The sequence below is a fragment of the Physella acuta genome, unplaced genomic scaffold (assembly GCF_028476545.2).
Source record: "Physella acuta isolate Inbredline_101_S28 unplaced genomic scaffold, ASM2847654v3 ptg000155l, whole genome shotgun sequence".
In the NCBI taxonomy this organism is placed as follows: domain Eukaryota; kingdom Metazoa; phylum Mollusca; class Gastropoda; family Physidae; genus Physella; species Physella acuta.
The window spans coordinates 1,393,957-1,411,819 of record NW_026731674.1 but is presented as its reverse complement, the minus strand read 5'-3'; the positions used below and the strand labels follow the sequence as shown (position 1 = coordinate 1,411,819).

The window sequence follows — 17,863 nt, the reverse complement described above, 5'->3', positions numbered from 1 at the left end:
GGCTGACCATCCTGTGACAGGCTAGAGCTGACCATCCTGTGACAGGCTAGAGCTGACCATCCTGTGACAGGCTAGAGCTGACCATCCTGTGACAGGCTAGAGCTGACCATCCTGTGACAGGCTGACCATCCTGTGACAGGCTAGAGCTGACCATCCTGTGACAGGCTAGAGCTGACCATCCTGTGACAGGCTAGAGCTGACCATCCTGTGACAGGCTAGAGCTGACCATCCTGTGACAGGCTGACCATCCTGTGACAGGCTAGAGCTGACCATCCTGTGACAGGCTAGAGCTGACCATCCTGTGACAGGCTGACCATCCTGTGACAGGCTAGAGCTAACCATCCTGTGACAGGCTGACCATCCTGTGACAGGCTGACCATCCTGTGACAGGCTAGAGCTGACCATCCTGTGACAGGCTAGAGCTGACCATCCTGTGACAGGCTAGAGCTGACCATCCTGTGACAGGCTGACCATCCTGTGACAGGCTAGAGCTGACCATCCTGTGACAGGCTAGAGCTGACCATCCTGTGACAGGCTAGAGCTGACCATCCTGTGACAGGCTAGAGCTGACCATCCTGTGACAGGCTAGAGCTGACCATCATGTGACAGGCTAGAGCTGACCATCCTGTGACAGGCTGACCATCCTGTGACAGGCTAGAGCTGACCATCCTGTGACAGGCTAGAGCTGACCATCCTGTGACAGGCTAGAGCTGACCATCCTGTGACAGGCTAGAGCTGACCATCCTGTGACAGGCTGACCATCCTGTGACAGGCTAGAGCTGACCATCCTGTGACAGGCTAGAGCTGACCATCCTGTGACAGGCTAGAGCTGACCATCCTGTGACAGGCTAGAGCTGACCATCCTGTGACAGGCTAGAGCTGACCATCCTGTGACAGGCTAGAGCTGAACATCCTGTGACAGGCTAGAGCTGACCATCCTGTGACAGGCTAGAGCTGACCATCCTGTGACAGGCTAGAGCTGACCATCCTGTGACAGGCTAGAGCTGACCATCCTGTGACAGGCTGACCATCCTGTGACAGGCTAGAGCTGACCATCCTGTGACAGGCTAGAGCTGACCATCCTGTGACAGGCTGACCATCCTGTGACAGGCTAGAGCTGACCATCCTGTGACAGGCTAGAGCTGACCATCCTGTGACAGGCTAGAGCTGACCATCCTGTGACAGGCTGACCATCCTGTGACAGGCTAGAGCTGACCATCCTGTGACAGGCTAGAGCTGACCATCCTGTGACAGGCTAGAGCTGACCATCCTGTGACAGGCTAGAGCTGACCATCCTGTGACAGGCTAGAGCTGACCATCCTGTGACAGGCTAGAGCTGACCATCCTGTGACAGGCTAGAGCTGAACATCCTGTGACAGGCTAGAGCTGACCATCCTGTGACAGGCTGACCATCCTGTGACAGGCTAGAGCTGACCATCCTGTGACAGGCTAGAGCTGACCATCCTGTGACAGGCTAGAGCTGACCATCCTGTGACAGGCTAGAGCTGACCATCCTGTGACAGGCTAGAGCTGACCATCCTGTGACAGGCTGACCATCCTGTGACAGGCTAGAGCTGACCATCCTGTGACAGGCTGACCATCCTGTGACAGGCTAGAGCTGACCATCCTGTGACAGGCTAGAGCTGACCATCCTGTGACAGGCTAGAGCTGACCATCCTGTGACAGGCTAGAGCTGACCATCCTGTGACAGGCTAGAGCTGACCATCCTGTGACAGGCTGACCATCCTGTGACAGGCTAGAGCTGACCATCCTGTGACAGGCTGACCATCCTGTGACAGGCTAGAGCTGACCATCCTGTGACAGGCTAGAGCTGACCATCCTGTGACAGGCTAGAGCTGACCATCCTGTGACAGGCTAGAGCTGACCATCCTGTGACAGGCTAGAGCTAACCATCCTGTGACAGGCTGACCATCCTGTGACAGGCTGACCATCCTGTGACAGGCTAGAGCTGACCATCCTGTGACAGGTTAGAGCTGACCATCCTGTGACAGGCTAGAGCTGACCATCCTGTGACAGGCTAGAGCTGACCATCTTGTGACAGGCTAGAGCCGACCATCCTGTGACAGGCTGACCATCCTGTGACAGGCTAGAGCCGACCATCCTTGTATCGCAGCATCTCTGACACAACATTATTTTTCACTCCATCTCCAGAATCTGACAGTAGGGCTTTATGTAAACTGAAATAAATGAATAAATCTGACAGTAGGGCTTTATGTAAACTGAAATAAATGAATCAATCGGACAGTAGGGCTTTATGTAAACTGAAATAAATGAATCAATCGGACAGTAGGGCTTTATGTAAACTGAAATAAATGAATCAATCGGACAGTAGGGCTTTATGTAAACTGAAATAAATGAATCAATCGGACAGTAGGGCTTTATGTAAACTGAAATAAGTGAATCAATCGGACAGTAGGGCTTTATGTAAACTGAAATAAATGAATCAATCGGACAGTAGGGCTTTATGTAAACTGAAATAAATGAATCAATCTGACAGTAGGGCTTTATGTAAACTGAAATAAATGAATCTATCTGACAGTAGGGCTTTATGTAAACTGAAATAAATGAATCAATCGGACAGTAGGGCTTTATGTAAACTGAAATAAATGAATCAATCGGACAGTAGGGCTTTATGTAAACTGAAATAAATGAATCAATCTGACAGTAGGGCTTTATGTAAACTGAAATAAATGAATCAATCGCACAGTAGGGCTTTATGTAAACTGAAATAAATGAATAAATCGGACAGTAGGGCTTTATGTAAACTGAAATAAATGAATAAATCGGACAGTAGGGCTTTATGTAAACTGAAATAAATGAATCAATCGAACAGAAGCGCTTTATGTAAACTGAAATAAATGAATCAATCGGACAGTAGGGCTTTATGTAAACTGAAATAAATGAATAAATCGGACAGTAGCGCTTTATGTAAACTGAAATAAATGAATCAATCGCACAGTAGGGCTTTATGTAAACTGAAATAAATGAATCAATCTGACAGTAGGGCTTTATGTAAACTGAAATAAATGAATCAATCTGACAGTAGGGCTTTATGTAAACTGAAATAAATGAATAAATCTGACAGTAGGGCTTTATGTAAACTGAAATAAATGAATCAATCGGACAGTAGGGCTTTATGTAAACTGAAATAAATGAATCAATCGGACAGTAGGGCTTTATGTAAACTGAAATAAATGAATCAATCGGACAGTAGGGCTTTATGTAAACTGAAATAAATGAATCAATCGGACAGTAGGGCTTTATGTAAACTGAAATAAGTGAATCAATCGGACAGTAGGGCTTTATGTAAACTGAAATAAATGAATCAATCGGACAGTAGGGCTTTATGTAAACTGAAATAAATGAATCAATCGGACAGTAGGGCTTTATGTAAACTGAAATAAATGAATCAATCTGACAGTTTAAAAATTAAACTGAAATAAATGAATTGGATAAGACAACTGGGTAGGAAAATAGCTTACTTGTAAACTAGTTTGGTTTCTCCAATTTCCTGCAGTAGAAGATTGAGCTTCTGAACTAGCTTGTCACGTTCATCTCTAGTGATCTGAAGCTTCACCTGTAGAGTGGACAACCTAGATTGGACATGTTGGGTCAATCTAGACTGGACATGTTGGGTCAATCTAGACTGGACATGTTGGGTGTACCTAGACTGGACATGTTGGGTCAATCTAGACTGGACATGTTGGGTCAATCTAGACTGGACATGTTGGGTGTACCTAGACTGGACATGTTGGGTCAATCTAGACTGGACATGTTGGGTCAATCTAGACTGGACATGTTGGGTCAATCTAGACTGGACATGTTGGGTGTACCTAGACTGGACATGTTGGGTCAACCTAGACTGGACATGTTGGGTCAATCTAGACTTGACATGTTGGGTGTACCTAGACTGGACATGTTGGGTCAATCTAGACTGGACATGTTGGGTCAACCTAGACTGGACATGTTGGGTCAACCTAGACTGGACATGTTGGGTCAATCTAGACTGGACATGTTGGGTCAACCTAGACTGGACATGTTGGGTCAATCTAGACTGGACATGTTGGGTCAACCTAGACTGGACATGTTGGGTCAACCTAGACTGGACATGTTGGGTCAATCTAGACTGGACATGTTGGGTGTACCTAGACTGGACATGTTGGGTCAATCTAGACTGGACATGTTGGGTCAATCTAGACTGGACATGTTGGGTGTACCTAGACTGGACATGTTGGGTGTACCTAGACTGGACATGTTGGGTCAATCTAGACTGGACATGTTGGGTGTACCTAGACTGGACATGTTGGGTCAATCTAGACTGGACATGTTGGGTCAATCTAGACTGGACATGTTGGGTGTACCTAGACTGGACATGTTGGGTCAATCTAGACTGGACATGTTGGGTGTACCTAGACTGGACATGTTGGGTCAACCTAGACTGGACATGTTGGGTCAATCTAGACTGGACATGTTGGGTGTACCTAGACTGGACATGTTGGGTCAATCTAGACTGAACATGTTGGGTCAACCTAGACTGGACATATAAAGTTACACAATTTCATGAGGATACTGACCAGAAGTTTGTTGTCTGGGCTGTAGTGGCCAGACAACTCTAGGCTTGACAACTGTTTCTCCAGCTGTACAACCTGTCAGAAACATTCAGTACAACCTGTCAGAAACATTCAGTACAACCTGTCAGAAACATTCAGTACAACCTGTCAGAAACATTCAGTACAACCTGTCAGAAACATTCAGTACAACCTGTCAGAAACATTCAGTACAACCTGTCAGAAACATTCAGTACAACCTGTCAGAAACATTCAGTACAACCTGTCAGAAACATTCAGTACAACCTGTCAGAAACATTCAGTACAACCTGTCAGAAACATTCAGTACAACATATGACACTAGCACAGCACACCTTTTGTCTTGCCTCGTCCCTCTGCTCTAGAACTCCCTGCATTTCCTCCTGCATGATTTCACGTTGTCTGGCCACAAGCTGGGATAACTCACTTTCTCCTACCTTAAGTTTGATTCATGGATTGGGATAATTATTATTATAGCTGTAAACTTACAGTAGTGCAGCAGGTAAACTTACATTAGTGCAGCAGGTAAACTTACATTAGTGCAGGTAAACTTACATTAGTGCAGCAGGTAAACTTACAGTAGTGCAGCAGGTAAACTTACATTAGTGCAGCAGGTAAACTTACATTAGTGCAGGTAAACTTACATTAGTGCAGCAGGTAAACTTACAGTAGTGCAGCAGGTAAACTTACATTAGTGCAGCAGGTAAACTTACATTAGTGCAGCAGGTAAACTTACATTAGTGCAGCAGGTAAACTTACATTAGTGCAGCAGGTAAACTTACATTAGTGCAGGTAAACTTACAGTAGTGCAGCAGGTAAACTTACATTAGTGCAGCAGGTAAACTTACATTAGTGCAGGTAAACTTACATTAGTGCAGCAGGTAAACTTACATTAGTGCAGCAGGTAAACTAACATTAGTGCAGCAGGTAAACTTACATTAGTGCAGCAGGTAAACTTACATTAGTGCAGCAGGTAAACTTACATTAGTGCAGCAGGTAAACTTACATTAGTGCAGCAGGTAAACTTACATTAGTGCAGCAGGTAAACTTACATTAGTGCGGCAGGTAAAGTTACATTAGTGCAGCAGGTAAACTTACATTAGTGCAGGTAAACTTACATTGGTGCAGCAGGTAAACTTACATTAGTGCAGCAGGTAAACTTACATTAGTGCAGCAGGTAAACTTACATTAGTGCAGCAGGTAAACTTACATTAGTGCAGCAGGTAAACTTACTTTAGTGCAGCAGGTAAACTTACATTAGTGCAGCAGGTAAACTTACATTAGTGCAGCAGGTAAACTTACATTAGTGCAGCAGGTAAACTTACATTAGTGCAGAAGGTAAACTTACATTAGTGCAGCAGGTAAACTTACATTAGTGCAGCAGGTAAACTTACTTTAGTGCAGCAGGTAAACTTACATTAGTGCAGCAGGTAAACTTACATTAGTGCAGCAGGTAAACTTACATTAGTGCAGCAGGTAAACTTACATTAGTGCAGGTAAACTTACATTAGTGCAGCAGGTAAACTTACATTAGTGCAGCAGGTAAACTTACATTAGTGCAGGTAAACTTACATTAGTGTAGCAGGTAAACTTACATTAGTGCAGCAGGTAAACTTACATTAGTGCAGGTAAACTTACATTAGTGTAGCAGGTAAACTTACATTAGTGCAGCAGGTAAACTTACATTAGTGCAGCAGGTAAACTTACATTAGTGTAGGTAAACTTACATTATTGTAGCAACTTTCGTATCTGAAATGTGAGAGACATCTTTCAAGTAGATAATGTTGAATGGAAAGTAGAGAACACAGGGTGAAAAGTAGATTATGTTGATTGGAAAGTAGATAGCATAGGGTGAAAAGTAGATGGTGGAAAGTAGATAACAGGGTGAAAAGTAGATTATGTTGATTGGAAAGTAGATAGCATAGGGTGAAAAGTAGATGGTGGAAAGTAGATAACAGGGTGAAAAGTAGATTATGTTGATTGGAAAGTAGATAGCCAGAGGCGTATCCAGGTTTTCGTTGTAGGGGGAGTGAAAAGAGCAAAAAAAGGCGCCGAATTTTTAACACGTTCTATATACGTGTATTATATATATATATATATATATATATATATATATATAATTACTAGCTGTATGTCATTACTTCGCAATGATGTAAAATAAATTGAAAGTAGCACTCTGAAGAAAAAAGAAAAAAACACACAATGTAGGCCGACAAAACAAAAAATGTATCAATCTAAACAAAAACAAAAAAATATATACACACACTAAAACCAAAAACAATGAACGAAACACATTCTGTTTTGTAATTCTTGTAAAAAAAATTCTTACATAATAATGCCTGGGAAATTATTTAAGACAAGTGAAATAGGGGAAATAATCACTCTCTTAATATAAATATGTATATATCTACACATTTAATTATAAATGTCAAAACAAATAAATAATTAATTTAGAATATAATGAAATTGTTTAACGCTATTCGTGTTTACAAAATGTTTTTGTCTATAAACAGAATTTAATATATCGTCATCATAAATGCTAAAGTATTACAGCATAATGAAAGTTTTTAAAATCAGAGTTGGTATAAAACCACGCTTTTTGAAATGGTAGGAAAACAATTGGAATAACAGCCTACTTTTAACTAAATATCCGTCTTTTGCTTCAGATCATATATTTTTAATTAACTACTGCTTCTTTGTGTTCTTTAAAGATCATTTTTAACATAGTGATAGGTATGGGTTAGATCACTGTATTGATCACACACCATTTTACTGGTAATTGCAAAAACAATATTCACAGAGTTATACGTTTAAAAAGCTAATTTTCTGGCGGCATGGTACTTTGGTACATCATTACGCGTTTTTCTACATGTACTTAACAGATCAGTTCGGGGTGGGTTGGGGGGGGGGTTGTTGGTTCAACTTCAGTCACCACTGTCCGTTCACGGTCAATTATCCTACCCAGTGTATACCTAGGTGTGACATTAATGTCGCTCTACACAATTGTAGCGGTGAGGTGTGTGTGGGGGGGGGGAAGAGAGATAACCAACTCAGAGTGAACATAGCGTCAGTTTTTAGATGACTGTTCTAAACATACATATATATTACACAAATATATATTACACAAATATATATTACAGAAATAGATTTAAATAAGTAGCAGTGGTATTATGACAATTTTGTTTTTACAGAGGGGTCCATGGGGAGGGGGGTTGTAACTGTTTCATTTAATTTGTAATCGTAATCACTATCACCCAAACTGTAAGAATACTACTACTTCATCGTGATGACGTTGTTGACCTTGTCAAAATTTCCCCACCACTACGCAGTTTGCTCATAAGTAAATTTAAATAGAGGTGCCACATCAGTTGTATTTGTTTCTGTATTGTAATTTTTAAAAAAATTAATCACACGATTCAAACTGTATATATAAAGTAATTATGTGTGAAGTTTTATGTATAACATTTTCTAATTCAATTATTCGTAAGCAAATACATTATACAGTTGCCTTAAACTTAACACCCCTCTTGCCAAGTGGTACTACCCGTAGAGGTTTTTTAAACATTGCAATGCATCGTAATGGTTATTTTTACATTGGCAAACTGATGCAGCTGTTAATACGTGTTGTAAATGTAGACACTACTAGACTAGTACAATAATGCTTAATTGCTGCATGAAAAGAAATCTTGTGATTTACATAGATGTGCCGACCAAAAATATTTTTTAACAAATATCATTGTTTAAAACTTTGAGTTTAAAAAGTTTCCAAAAAGGCGCCACTTTGCTGAAAATGGCCAGAGGGGGAGCGGCCGCTCCCCCTGCGTACGCTACTGTAGATAGCATAGGGTGAAAAGTAGATGGTGGAAAGTAGATAACATAGGGTGAAAAGTAGATAGTGGAAAGTAGATATTGTAGGTTGTAAAGAAGAAAACTCCTCACTTGGATGATATTCTGGTCAGATCTCCTAGAGCGGCCATCTTGTCGGCCTCTGCAGATTGGACCATCATGACCAGCGCAGCTTCTCTCTGTTTTTCTGCTGATCTCAGCTCCTCAATCAGACCTGTCCAAACATTTAAGTCTCATCTGACAAATCTCCCTAAAACCTCTCCAAGTCTCATCTCACAAATCTCCCTAAAACCTGTACAAACATTTAAGTCTCATCTGACAAATCTCCCTAAAACCTGTCCAAACATTTAAGTCTCATCTGACAAATCTCCCTAAAACCTGTCCAAACATTTAAGTCTCATCTGACAAATCTCCCTAAAACCTCTCCAAGTCTCATCTGACAAATCTCCCTAAAACCTGTCCAAACATTTAAGTCTCATCTGACAAATCTCCCTAAAACCTGTCCAAACATTTAAGTCTCATCTGACAAATCTCCCTAAAACCTGTCCAAACATTTAAGTCTCATCTGACAAATCTCCCTAAAACCTGTCCAAACATTTAAGTCTCATCTGACAAATCTCCCTAAAACCTGTCCAAACATTTAAGTCTCATCTGACAAATCTCCCTAAAACCTCTCCAAGTCTCATCTGACAAATCTCCCTAAAACCTGTCCAAACATTTAAGTCTCATCTGACAAATCTCCCTAAAACCTGTCCAAACATTCAAGTCTCATCTGACTAGTCTCCCTAAAACCTCTCCAAGTCTCATCTGACAAATCTCCCTAAAACCTGTCCAAACATTTAAGTCTCATCTGACTAATCTCCCTAAAACCTCTCCAAGTCTCATCTGACAAATCTCCCTAAAACCTGTCCAAACATTTAAGTCTCATCTGACAAATCTCCCTAAAAGCTCTCCAAGTCTCATCTGACAAATCTTCCTAAAACCTGTCCAAACATTTAAGTATCATCTGACAAATCTCCCTAAAACCTGTCCAAACATTTAAGTCTCATCTGACAAATCTCCCTAAAACCTCTCCAAGTCTCATCTGACAAATCTCCCTAAAACCTGTCCAAACATTTAAGTCTCATCTGACAAATCTCCCTAAAACCTGTCCAAACATTTAAGTCTCATCTGACAAATCTCCCTAAAACCTGTACAAACATTTTAGTCTCATCTCACAAATCTCCCTAAAACCTGTCCAAACATTTAAGTCTCATCTGACAAATCTCCCTAAAACCTCTCCAAGTCTCATCTGACAAATCTCCCTAAAACCTGTCCAAACATTTAAGTCTCATCTGACAAATCTCCCTAAAACCTGTGCAAACATTTAAGTCTCATCTGACAAATCTCCCTAAAACCTGTCCAAACATTTAAGTCTCATCTGACAAATCTCCCTAAAACCTGTACAAACATTTTAGTCTCATCTGACAAATCTCCCTAAAACCTGTCCAAACATTCAAGTCTCATCCGACAAATCTCCCTAAAACCTCTCCAAGTCTCATCTGACAAATCTCCCTAAAACCTGTCCAAACATTTAAGTCTCATCTGACAAATCTCCCTAAAACCTCTCCAAGTCTCATCTGACAAATCTCCCTAAAACCTGTCCAAACATTTAAGTCACATCTGACAAATCTCCCTAAAACCTGTCCAAACATTTAAGTCTCATCTGACAAATCTCCCTAAAACCTGTCCAAACATTCAAGTCTCATCTGACTAATCTCCCTAAAACCTCTCCAAGTCTCATCTGACAAATCTCCCTAAAACCTGTCCAAACATTTAAGTCTCATCTGACAAATCTCCCTAAAACCTGTCCAAACATTTAAGTCTCATCTGACAAATCTCCCTAAAACCTCTCCAAGTCTCATCTGACAAATCTCCCTAAAACCTGTCCAAACATTTAAGTCTCATCTGACAAATCTCCCTAAAACCTGTCCAAACATTTAAGTCTCATCTGACAAATCTCCCTAAAACCTCTCCAAGTCTCATCTGACAAATCTCCCTAAAACCTGTCCAAACATTTAAGTCTCATCTGACAAATCTCCCTAAAACCTGTCCAAACATTCAAGTCTCATCTGACTAATCTCCCTAAAACCTCTCCAAGTCTCATCTGACAAATCTCCCTAAAACCTGTCCAAACATTTAAGTCTCATCTGACAAATCTCCCTAAAACCTCTCCAAGTCTCATCTGACAAATCTCCCTAAAACCTGTCCAAACATTTAAGTCTCATCTGACAAATCTCCCTAAAACCTGTCCAAACATTCAAGTCTCATCTGACTAATCTCCCTAAAACCTCTCCAAGTCTCATCTGACAAATCTCCCTAAAACCTGTCCAAACATTTAAGTCTCATCTGACAAATCTCCCTAAAACCTGTCCAAACATTTAAGTCTCATCTGACAAATCTCCCTAAAACCTGTCCAAACATTTAAGTCTCATCTGACAAATCTCCCTAAAACCTCTCCAAGTCTCATCTGACAAATCTCCCTAAAACCTGTCCAAACATTTAAGTCTCATCTGACAAATCTCCCTAAAACCTGTCCAAACATTTAAGTCTCATCTGACAAATCTCCCTAAAACCTGTCCAAACATTCAAGTCTCATCTGACTAATCTCCCTAAAACCTCTCCAAGTCTCATCTGACAAATCTCCCTAAAACCTGTCCAAACATTTAAGTCTCATCTGACAAATCTCCCTAAAACCTGTGCAAACATTTAAGTCTCATCTGACAAATCTCCCTAAAACCTGTCCAAACATTTAAGTCTCATCTGACAAATCTCCCTAAAACCTGTACAAACATTTTAGTCTCATCTGACAAATCTCCCTAAAACCTGTCCAAACATTCAAGTCTCATCTGACAAATCTCCCTAAAACCTCTCCAAGTCTCATCTGACAAATCTCCCTAAAACCTGTCCAAACATTTAAGTCTCATCTGACAAATCTCCCTAAAACCTGTACAAACATTTTAGTCTCATCTGACAAATCTCCCTAAAACCTGTCCAAACATTTTAGTCTCATCTCACAAATCTCCCTAAAACCTCTCCAAGTCTCATCTGACAAATCTCCCTAAAACCTGTCAAAACATTTAAGTCTGATCTGACAAATCTCCCTAAAACCTGTCCAAACATTTAAGTCTCATCTGACAAATCTCCCTAAAACCTCTCCAAGTCTCATCTGACAAATCTCCCTAAAACCTGTCCAAACATTTAAGTCTCATCTGACAAATCTCCCTAAAACCTGTCCAAACATTTTAGTCTCATCTCACAAATCTCCCTAAAACCTGTCCAAACATTTAAGTCTCATCTGACAAATCTCCCTAAAACCTCTCCAAGTCTCATCTGACAAATCTCCCTAAAACCTGTCCAAACATTTAAGTCTCATCTGACAAATCTCCCTAAAACCTGTCCAAACATTTAAGTCTCATCTGACAAATCTCCCTAAAACCTCTCCAAGTCTCATCTGACAAATCTCCCTAAAACCTGTCCAAACATTTAAGTCTCATCTGACAAATCTCCCTAAAACCTCTCCAAGTCTCATCTGACAAATCTCCCTAAAACCTGTCCAAACATTTAAGTCTCATCTGACAAATCTCCCTAAAACCTGTCCAAACATTTAAGTCTCATCTGACAAATCTCCCTAAAACCTCTCCAAGTCTCATCTGACAAATCTCCCTAAAACCTGTCCAAACATTTAAGTCTCATCTGACAAATCTCCCTAAAACCTGTCCAAACATTTTAGTCTCATCTCACAAATCTCCCTAAAACCTGTCCAAAGTCTCATCTGACAAATCTCCCTAAAACCTGTCCAAACATTTAAGTCTCATCTGACTAATCTCCCTAAAACCTCTCCAAGTCTCATCTGACAAATCTCCCTAAAACCTGTCCAAACATTTAAGTCTCATCTGACAAATCTCCCTAAAAGCTCTCCAAGTCTCATCTGACAAATCTTCCTAAAACCTGTCCAAACATTTAAGTATCATCTGACAAATCTCCCTAAAACCTGTCCAAACATTTAAGTCTCATCTGACAAATCTCCCTAAAACCTCTCCAAGTCTCATCTGACAAATCTCCCTAAAACCTGTCCAAACATTTAAGTCTCATCTGACAAATCTCCCTAAAACCTGTGCAAACATTTAAGTCTCATCTGACAAATCTCCCTAAAACCTGTACAAACATTTTAGTCTCATCTGACAAATCTCCCTAAAACCTGTCCAAACATTCAAGTCTCATCTGACAAATCTCCCTAAAACCTCTCCAAGTCTCATCTGACAAATCTCCCTAAAACCTGTCCAAACATTTAAGTCTCATCTGACAAATCTCCCTAAAACCTGTACAAACATTTTAGTCTCATCTGACAAATCTCCCTAAAACCTGTCCAAACCTTTAAGTCTCATCTGACAAATCTCCCTAAAACCTCTCCAAGTCTCATCTGACAAATCTCCCTAAAACCTGTCCAAACATTTAAGTCTCATCTGACAAATCTCCCTAAAACCTGTCCAAACATTTAAGTCTCATCTGACAAATCTCCCTAAAACCTGTCCAAACATTCAAGTCTCATCTGACTAATCTCCCTAAAACCTCTCCAAGTCTCATCTGACAAATCTCCCTAAAACCTGTCCAAACATTTAAGTCTCATCTGACAAATCTCCCTAAAACCTGTCCAAACATTTAAGTCTCATCTGACAAATCTCCCTAAAACCTCTCCAAGTCTCATCTGACAAATCTCCCTAAAACCTGTCCAAACATTTAAGTCTCATCTGACAAATCTCCCTAAAACCTGTCCAAACATTTAAGTCTCATCTGACAAATCTCCCTAAAACCTCTCCAAGTCTCATCTGACAAATCTCCCTAAAACCTGTCCAAACATTTAAGTCTCATCTGACAAATCTCCCTAAAACCTGTCCAAACATTCAAGTCTCATCTGACTAATCTCCCTAAAACCTCTCCAAGTCTCATCTGACAAATCTCCCTAAAACCTGTCCAAACATTTAAGTCTCATCTGACAAATCTCCCTAAAACCTCTCCAAGTCTCATCTGACAAATCTCCCTAAAACCTGTCCAAACATTTAAGTCTCATCTGACAAATCTCCCTAAAACCTGTCCAAACATTCAAGTCTCATCTGACTAATCTCCCTAAAACCTCTCCAAGTCTCATCTGACAAATCTCCCTAAAACCTGTCCAAACATTTAAGTCTCATCTGACAAATCTCCCTAAAACCTGTCCAAACATTTAAGTCTCATCTGACAAATCTCCCTAAAACCTGTCCAAACATTTAAGTCTCATCTGACAAATCTCCCTAAAACCTCTCCAAGTCTCATCTGACAAATCTCCCTAAAACCTGTCCAAACATTTAAGTCTCATCTGACAAATCTCCCTAAAACCTGTCCAAACATTTAAGTCTCATCTGACAAATCTCCCTAAAACCTGTCCAAACATTTAAGTCTCATCTGACAAATCTCCCTAAAACCTCTCCAAGTCTCATCTGACAAATCTCCCTAAAACCTGTCCAAACATTTAAGTCTCATCTGACAAATCTCCCTAAAACCTGTCCAAACATTTAAGTCTCATCTGACAAATCTCCCTAAAACCTGTCCAAACATTCAAGTCTCATCTGACTAATCTCCCTAAAACCTCTCCAAGTCTCATCTGACAAATCTCCCTAAAACCTGTCCAAACATTTTAGTCTCATCTGACAAATCTCCCTAAAACCTGTCCAAACATTTAAGTCTCATCTGACAAATCTCCCTAAAACCTCTCCAAGTCTCATCTGACAAATCTCCCTAAAACCTGTCCAAACATTTAAGTCTCATCTGACAAATCTCCCTAAAACCTCTCCAAGTCTCATCTGACAAATCTCCCTAAAACCTGTCCAAACATTTAAGTCTCATCTGACAAATCTCCCTAAAACCTGTGCAAACATTTAAGTCTCATCTGACAAATCTCCCTAAAACCTCTCCAAGTCTCATCTGACAAATCTCCCTAAAACCTATCCAAACATTTAAGTCTCATCTGACAAATCTCCCTAAAACCTGTCCAAGTCTCATCTGACAAATCTCCCTAAAACCTGTCCAAACATTTAAGTCTCATCTGACAAATCTCCCTAAAACCTCTCCAAGTCTCATCTGACAAATCTCCCTAAAACCTGTCCAAACATTTAAGTCTCATCTGACAAATCTCCCTAAAACCTGTACAAACATTTAAGTCTCATCTGACAAATCTCCCTAAAACCTCTCCAAGTCTCATCTGACAAATCTCCCTAAAACCTGTCCAAACATTTAAGTCTCATCTGACAAATCTCCCTAAAACCTGTCCAAACATTTAAGTCTCATCTGACTAATCTCCCTAAAACCTGTGCAAACATTTAAGTCTCATCTGACAAATCTCCCTAAAACCTCTCCAAGTCTCATCTGACAAATCTCCCTAAAACCTGTCCAAACATTTAAGTCTCATCTGACAAATCTCCCTAAAACCTGTCCAAACATTTAAGTCTCATCTGACAAATCTCCCTAAAACCTCTCCAAGTCTCATCTGACTAATCTCCCTAAAACCTGTCCAAACATTTAAGTCTCATCTGACAAATCTCCCTAAAACCTGTCCAAACATTCAAGTCTCATCTGACTAATCTCCCTAAAACCTCTCCAAGTCTCATCTGACAAATCTCCCTAAAACCTGTCCAAACATTTAAGTCTCATCTGACAAATCTCCCTAAAACCTGTGCAAACATTTAAGTCTCATCTCACAAATCTCCCTAAAACCTGTCCAAACATTTAAGTCTCATCAGACTAATCTCCCTAAAACCTCTCCAAGTCTCATCTGACAAATCTCCCTAAAACCTGTCCAAACATTTAAGTCTCATCTGACAAATCTCCCTAAAACCTCTCCAAGTCTCATCTGACTAATCTCCCTAAAACCTGTCCAAACATTTAAGTCTCATCTGACAAATCTCCCTAAAACCTGTCCAAACATTCAAGTCTCATCTGACTAATCTCCCTAAAACCTCTCCAAGTCTCATCTGACAAATCTCCCTAAAACCTGTCCAAACATTTAAGTCACATCTGACAAATCTCCCTAAAACCTCTCCAAGTCTCATCTGACTAATCTCCCTAAAACCTGTCCAAACATTTAAGTCTCATCTGACAAATCTCCCTAAAACCTGTCCAAACATTCAAGTCTCATCTGACTAATCTCCCTAAAACCTCTCCAAGTCTCATCTGACAAATCTCCCTAAAACCTGTCCAAACATTTAAGTCTCATCTGACAAATCTCCCTAAAACCTCTCCAAGTCTCATCTGACAAATCTCCCTAAAACCTGTCCAAACATTTAAGTCTCATCTGACAAATCTCCCTAAAACCTGTCCAAACATTCAAGTCTCATCTGACTAATCTCCCTAAAACCTCTCCAAGTCTCATCTGACAAATCTCCCTAAAACCTGTCCAAACATTTAAGTCTCATCTGACAAATCTCCCTAAAACCTCTCCAAGTCTCATCTGACTAATCTCCCTAAAACCTGTCCAAACATTTAAGTCTCATCTGACAAATCTCCCTAAAACCTGTCCAAACATTCAAGTCTCATCTGACTAATCTCCCTAAAACCTCTCCAAGTCTCATCTGACAAATCTCCCTAAAACCTGTCCAAACATTTAAGTCTCATCTGACAAATCTCCCTAAAACCTGTGCAAACATTTAAGTCTCATCTGACAAATCTCCCTAAAACCTGTCCAAACATTTAAGTCTCATCTGACAAATCTCCCTAAAACCTGTACAAACATTTTAGTCTCATCTGACAAATCTCCCTAAAACCTGTCCAAACATTCAAGTCTCATCTGACAAATCTCCCTAAAACCTCTCCAAGTCTCATCTGACAAATCTCCCTAAAACCTGTCCAAACATTTAAGTCTCATCTGACAAATCTCCCTAAAACCTGTACAAACATTTTAGTCTCATCTGACAAATCTCCCTAAAACCTGTCCAAACATTTTAGTCTCATCTCACAAATCTCCCTAAAACCTCTCCAAGTCTCATCTGACAAATCTCCCTAAAACCTGTCCAAACATTTAAGTCTCATCTGACAAATCTCCCTAAAACCTGTCCAAACATTTAAGTCTCATCTGACAAATCTCCCTAAAACCTCTCCAAGTCTCATCTGACAAATCTCCCTAAAACCTGTCCAAACATTTAAGTCTCATCTGACAAATCTCCATAAAACCTGTCCAAACATTTAAGTCTCATCTGACAAATCTCCCTAAAACCTGTCCAAACATTTAAGTCTCATCTGACAAATCTCCCTAAAACCTCTCCAAGTCTCATCTGACAAATCTCCCTAAAACCTGTCCAAACATTTAAGTCTCATCTGACAAATCTCCCTAAAACCTGTCCAAACATTTAAGTCTCATCTGACAAATCTCCCTAAAACCTGTCCAAAGTCTCATCTGACAAATCTCCCTAAAACCTGTCCAAACATTTAAGTCTCATCAGACTAATCTCCCTAAAACCTCTCCAAGTCTCATCTGACAAATCTCCCTAAAACCTGTCCAAACATTTAAGTCTCATCTGACAAATCTCTCTAAAAGCTCTCCAAGTCTCATCTGACAAATCTCCCTAAAACCTGTCCAAACATTTAAGTATCATCTGACAAATCTCCCTAAAACCTGTCCAAACATTTAAGTCTCATCTGACAAATCTCCCTAAAACCTCTCCAAGTCTCATCTGACAAATCTCCCTAAAACCTGTCCAAACATTTAAGTCTCATCTGACAAATCTCCCTAAAACCTGTCCAAACATTCAAGTCTCATCTGACAAATCTCCCTAAAACCTGTCCAAACATTTTAGTCTCATCTCACAAATCTCCCTAAAACCTGTCCAAACATTTAAGTCTCATCTGACAAATCTCCCTAAAACCTCTCCAAGTCTCATCTGACAAATCTCCCTAAAACCTGTCCAAACATTTAAGTCTCATCTGACAAATCTCCCTAAAACCTGTGCAAACATTTAAGTCTCATCTGACAAATCTCCCTAAAACCTGTCCAAACATTTAAGTCTCATCTGACAAATCTCCCTAAAACCTGTACAAACATTTTAGTCTCATCTGACAAATCTCCCTAAAACCTGTCCAAACATTCAAGTCTCATCCGACAAATCTCCCTAAAACCTCTCCAAGTCTCATCTGACAAATCTCCCTAAAACCTGTCCAAACATTTAAGTCTCATCTGACAAATCTCCCTAAAACCTGTACAAACATTTTAGTCTCATCTGACAAATCTCCCTAAAACCTGTCCAAACATTTTAGTCTCATCTCACAAATCTCCCTAAAACCTCTCCAAGTCTCATCTGACAAATCTCCCTAAAACCTGTCCAAACATTTAAGTCTCATCTGAC

The 17,863-nt window shown here is 40.2% G+C and overlaps 1 protein-coding gene across 4 annotated transcripts in view; it reads right to left on the bottom strand.

Moving 5' to 3' along the window:
• Positions 1–1,101: 1,101 nt before the first annotated feature.
• LOC131935720 (uncharacterized) overlaps positions 1,102–17,863 on the bottom strand; it is a 35,345-nt gene continuing 18,583 nt past the window's right edge. For 2 of the 4 annotated variants that reach the window (XM_059292304.1, XM_059292305.1), the window contains 6 exons: positions 8,547–8,667; positions 6,335–6,356; positions 4,943–5,044; positions 4,596–4,667; positions 3,504–3,598; positions 1,103–2,198 (listed from right to left, as the gene is read on the bottom strand). In XM_059292304.1, the coding sequence (XP_059148287.1) occupies positions 2,108–2,198; positions 3,504–3,598; positions 4,596–4,667; positions 4,943–5,044; positions 6,335–6,356; positions 8,547–8,667 (503 nt within the window). In that variant the 3' untranslated portion in view covers positions 1,103–2,107. Of the gene's footprint in view, positions 2,199–3,361; positions 3,417–3,503; positions 3,599–4,595; positions 4,668–4,942; positions 5,045–6,334; positions 6,357–8,546; positions 8,668–17,863 lie in introns of those variants that run through there. The other 2 variants (XM_059292308.1, XM_059292307.1) reach the window with 2 other exon arrangements.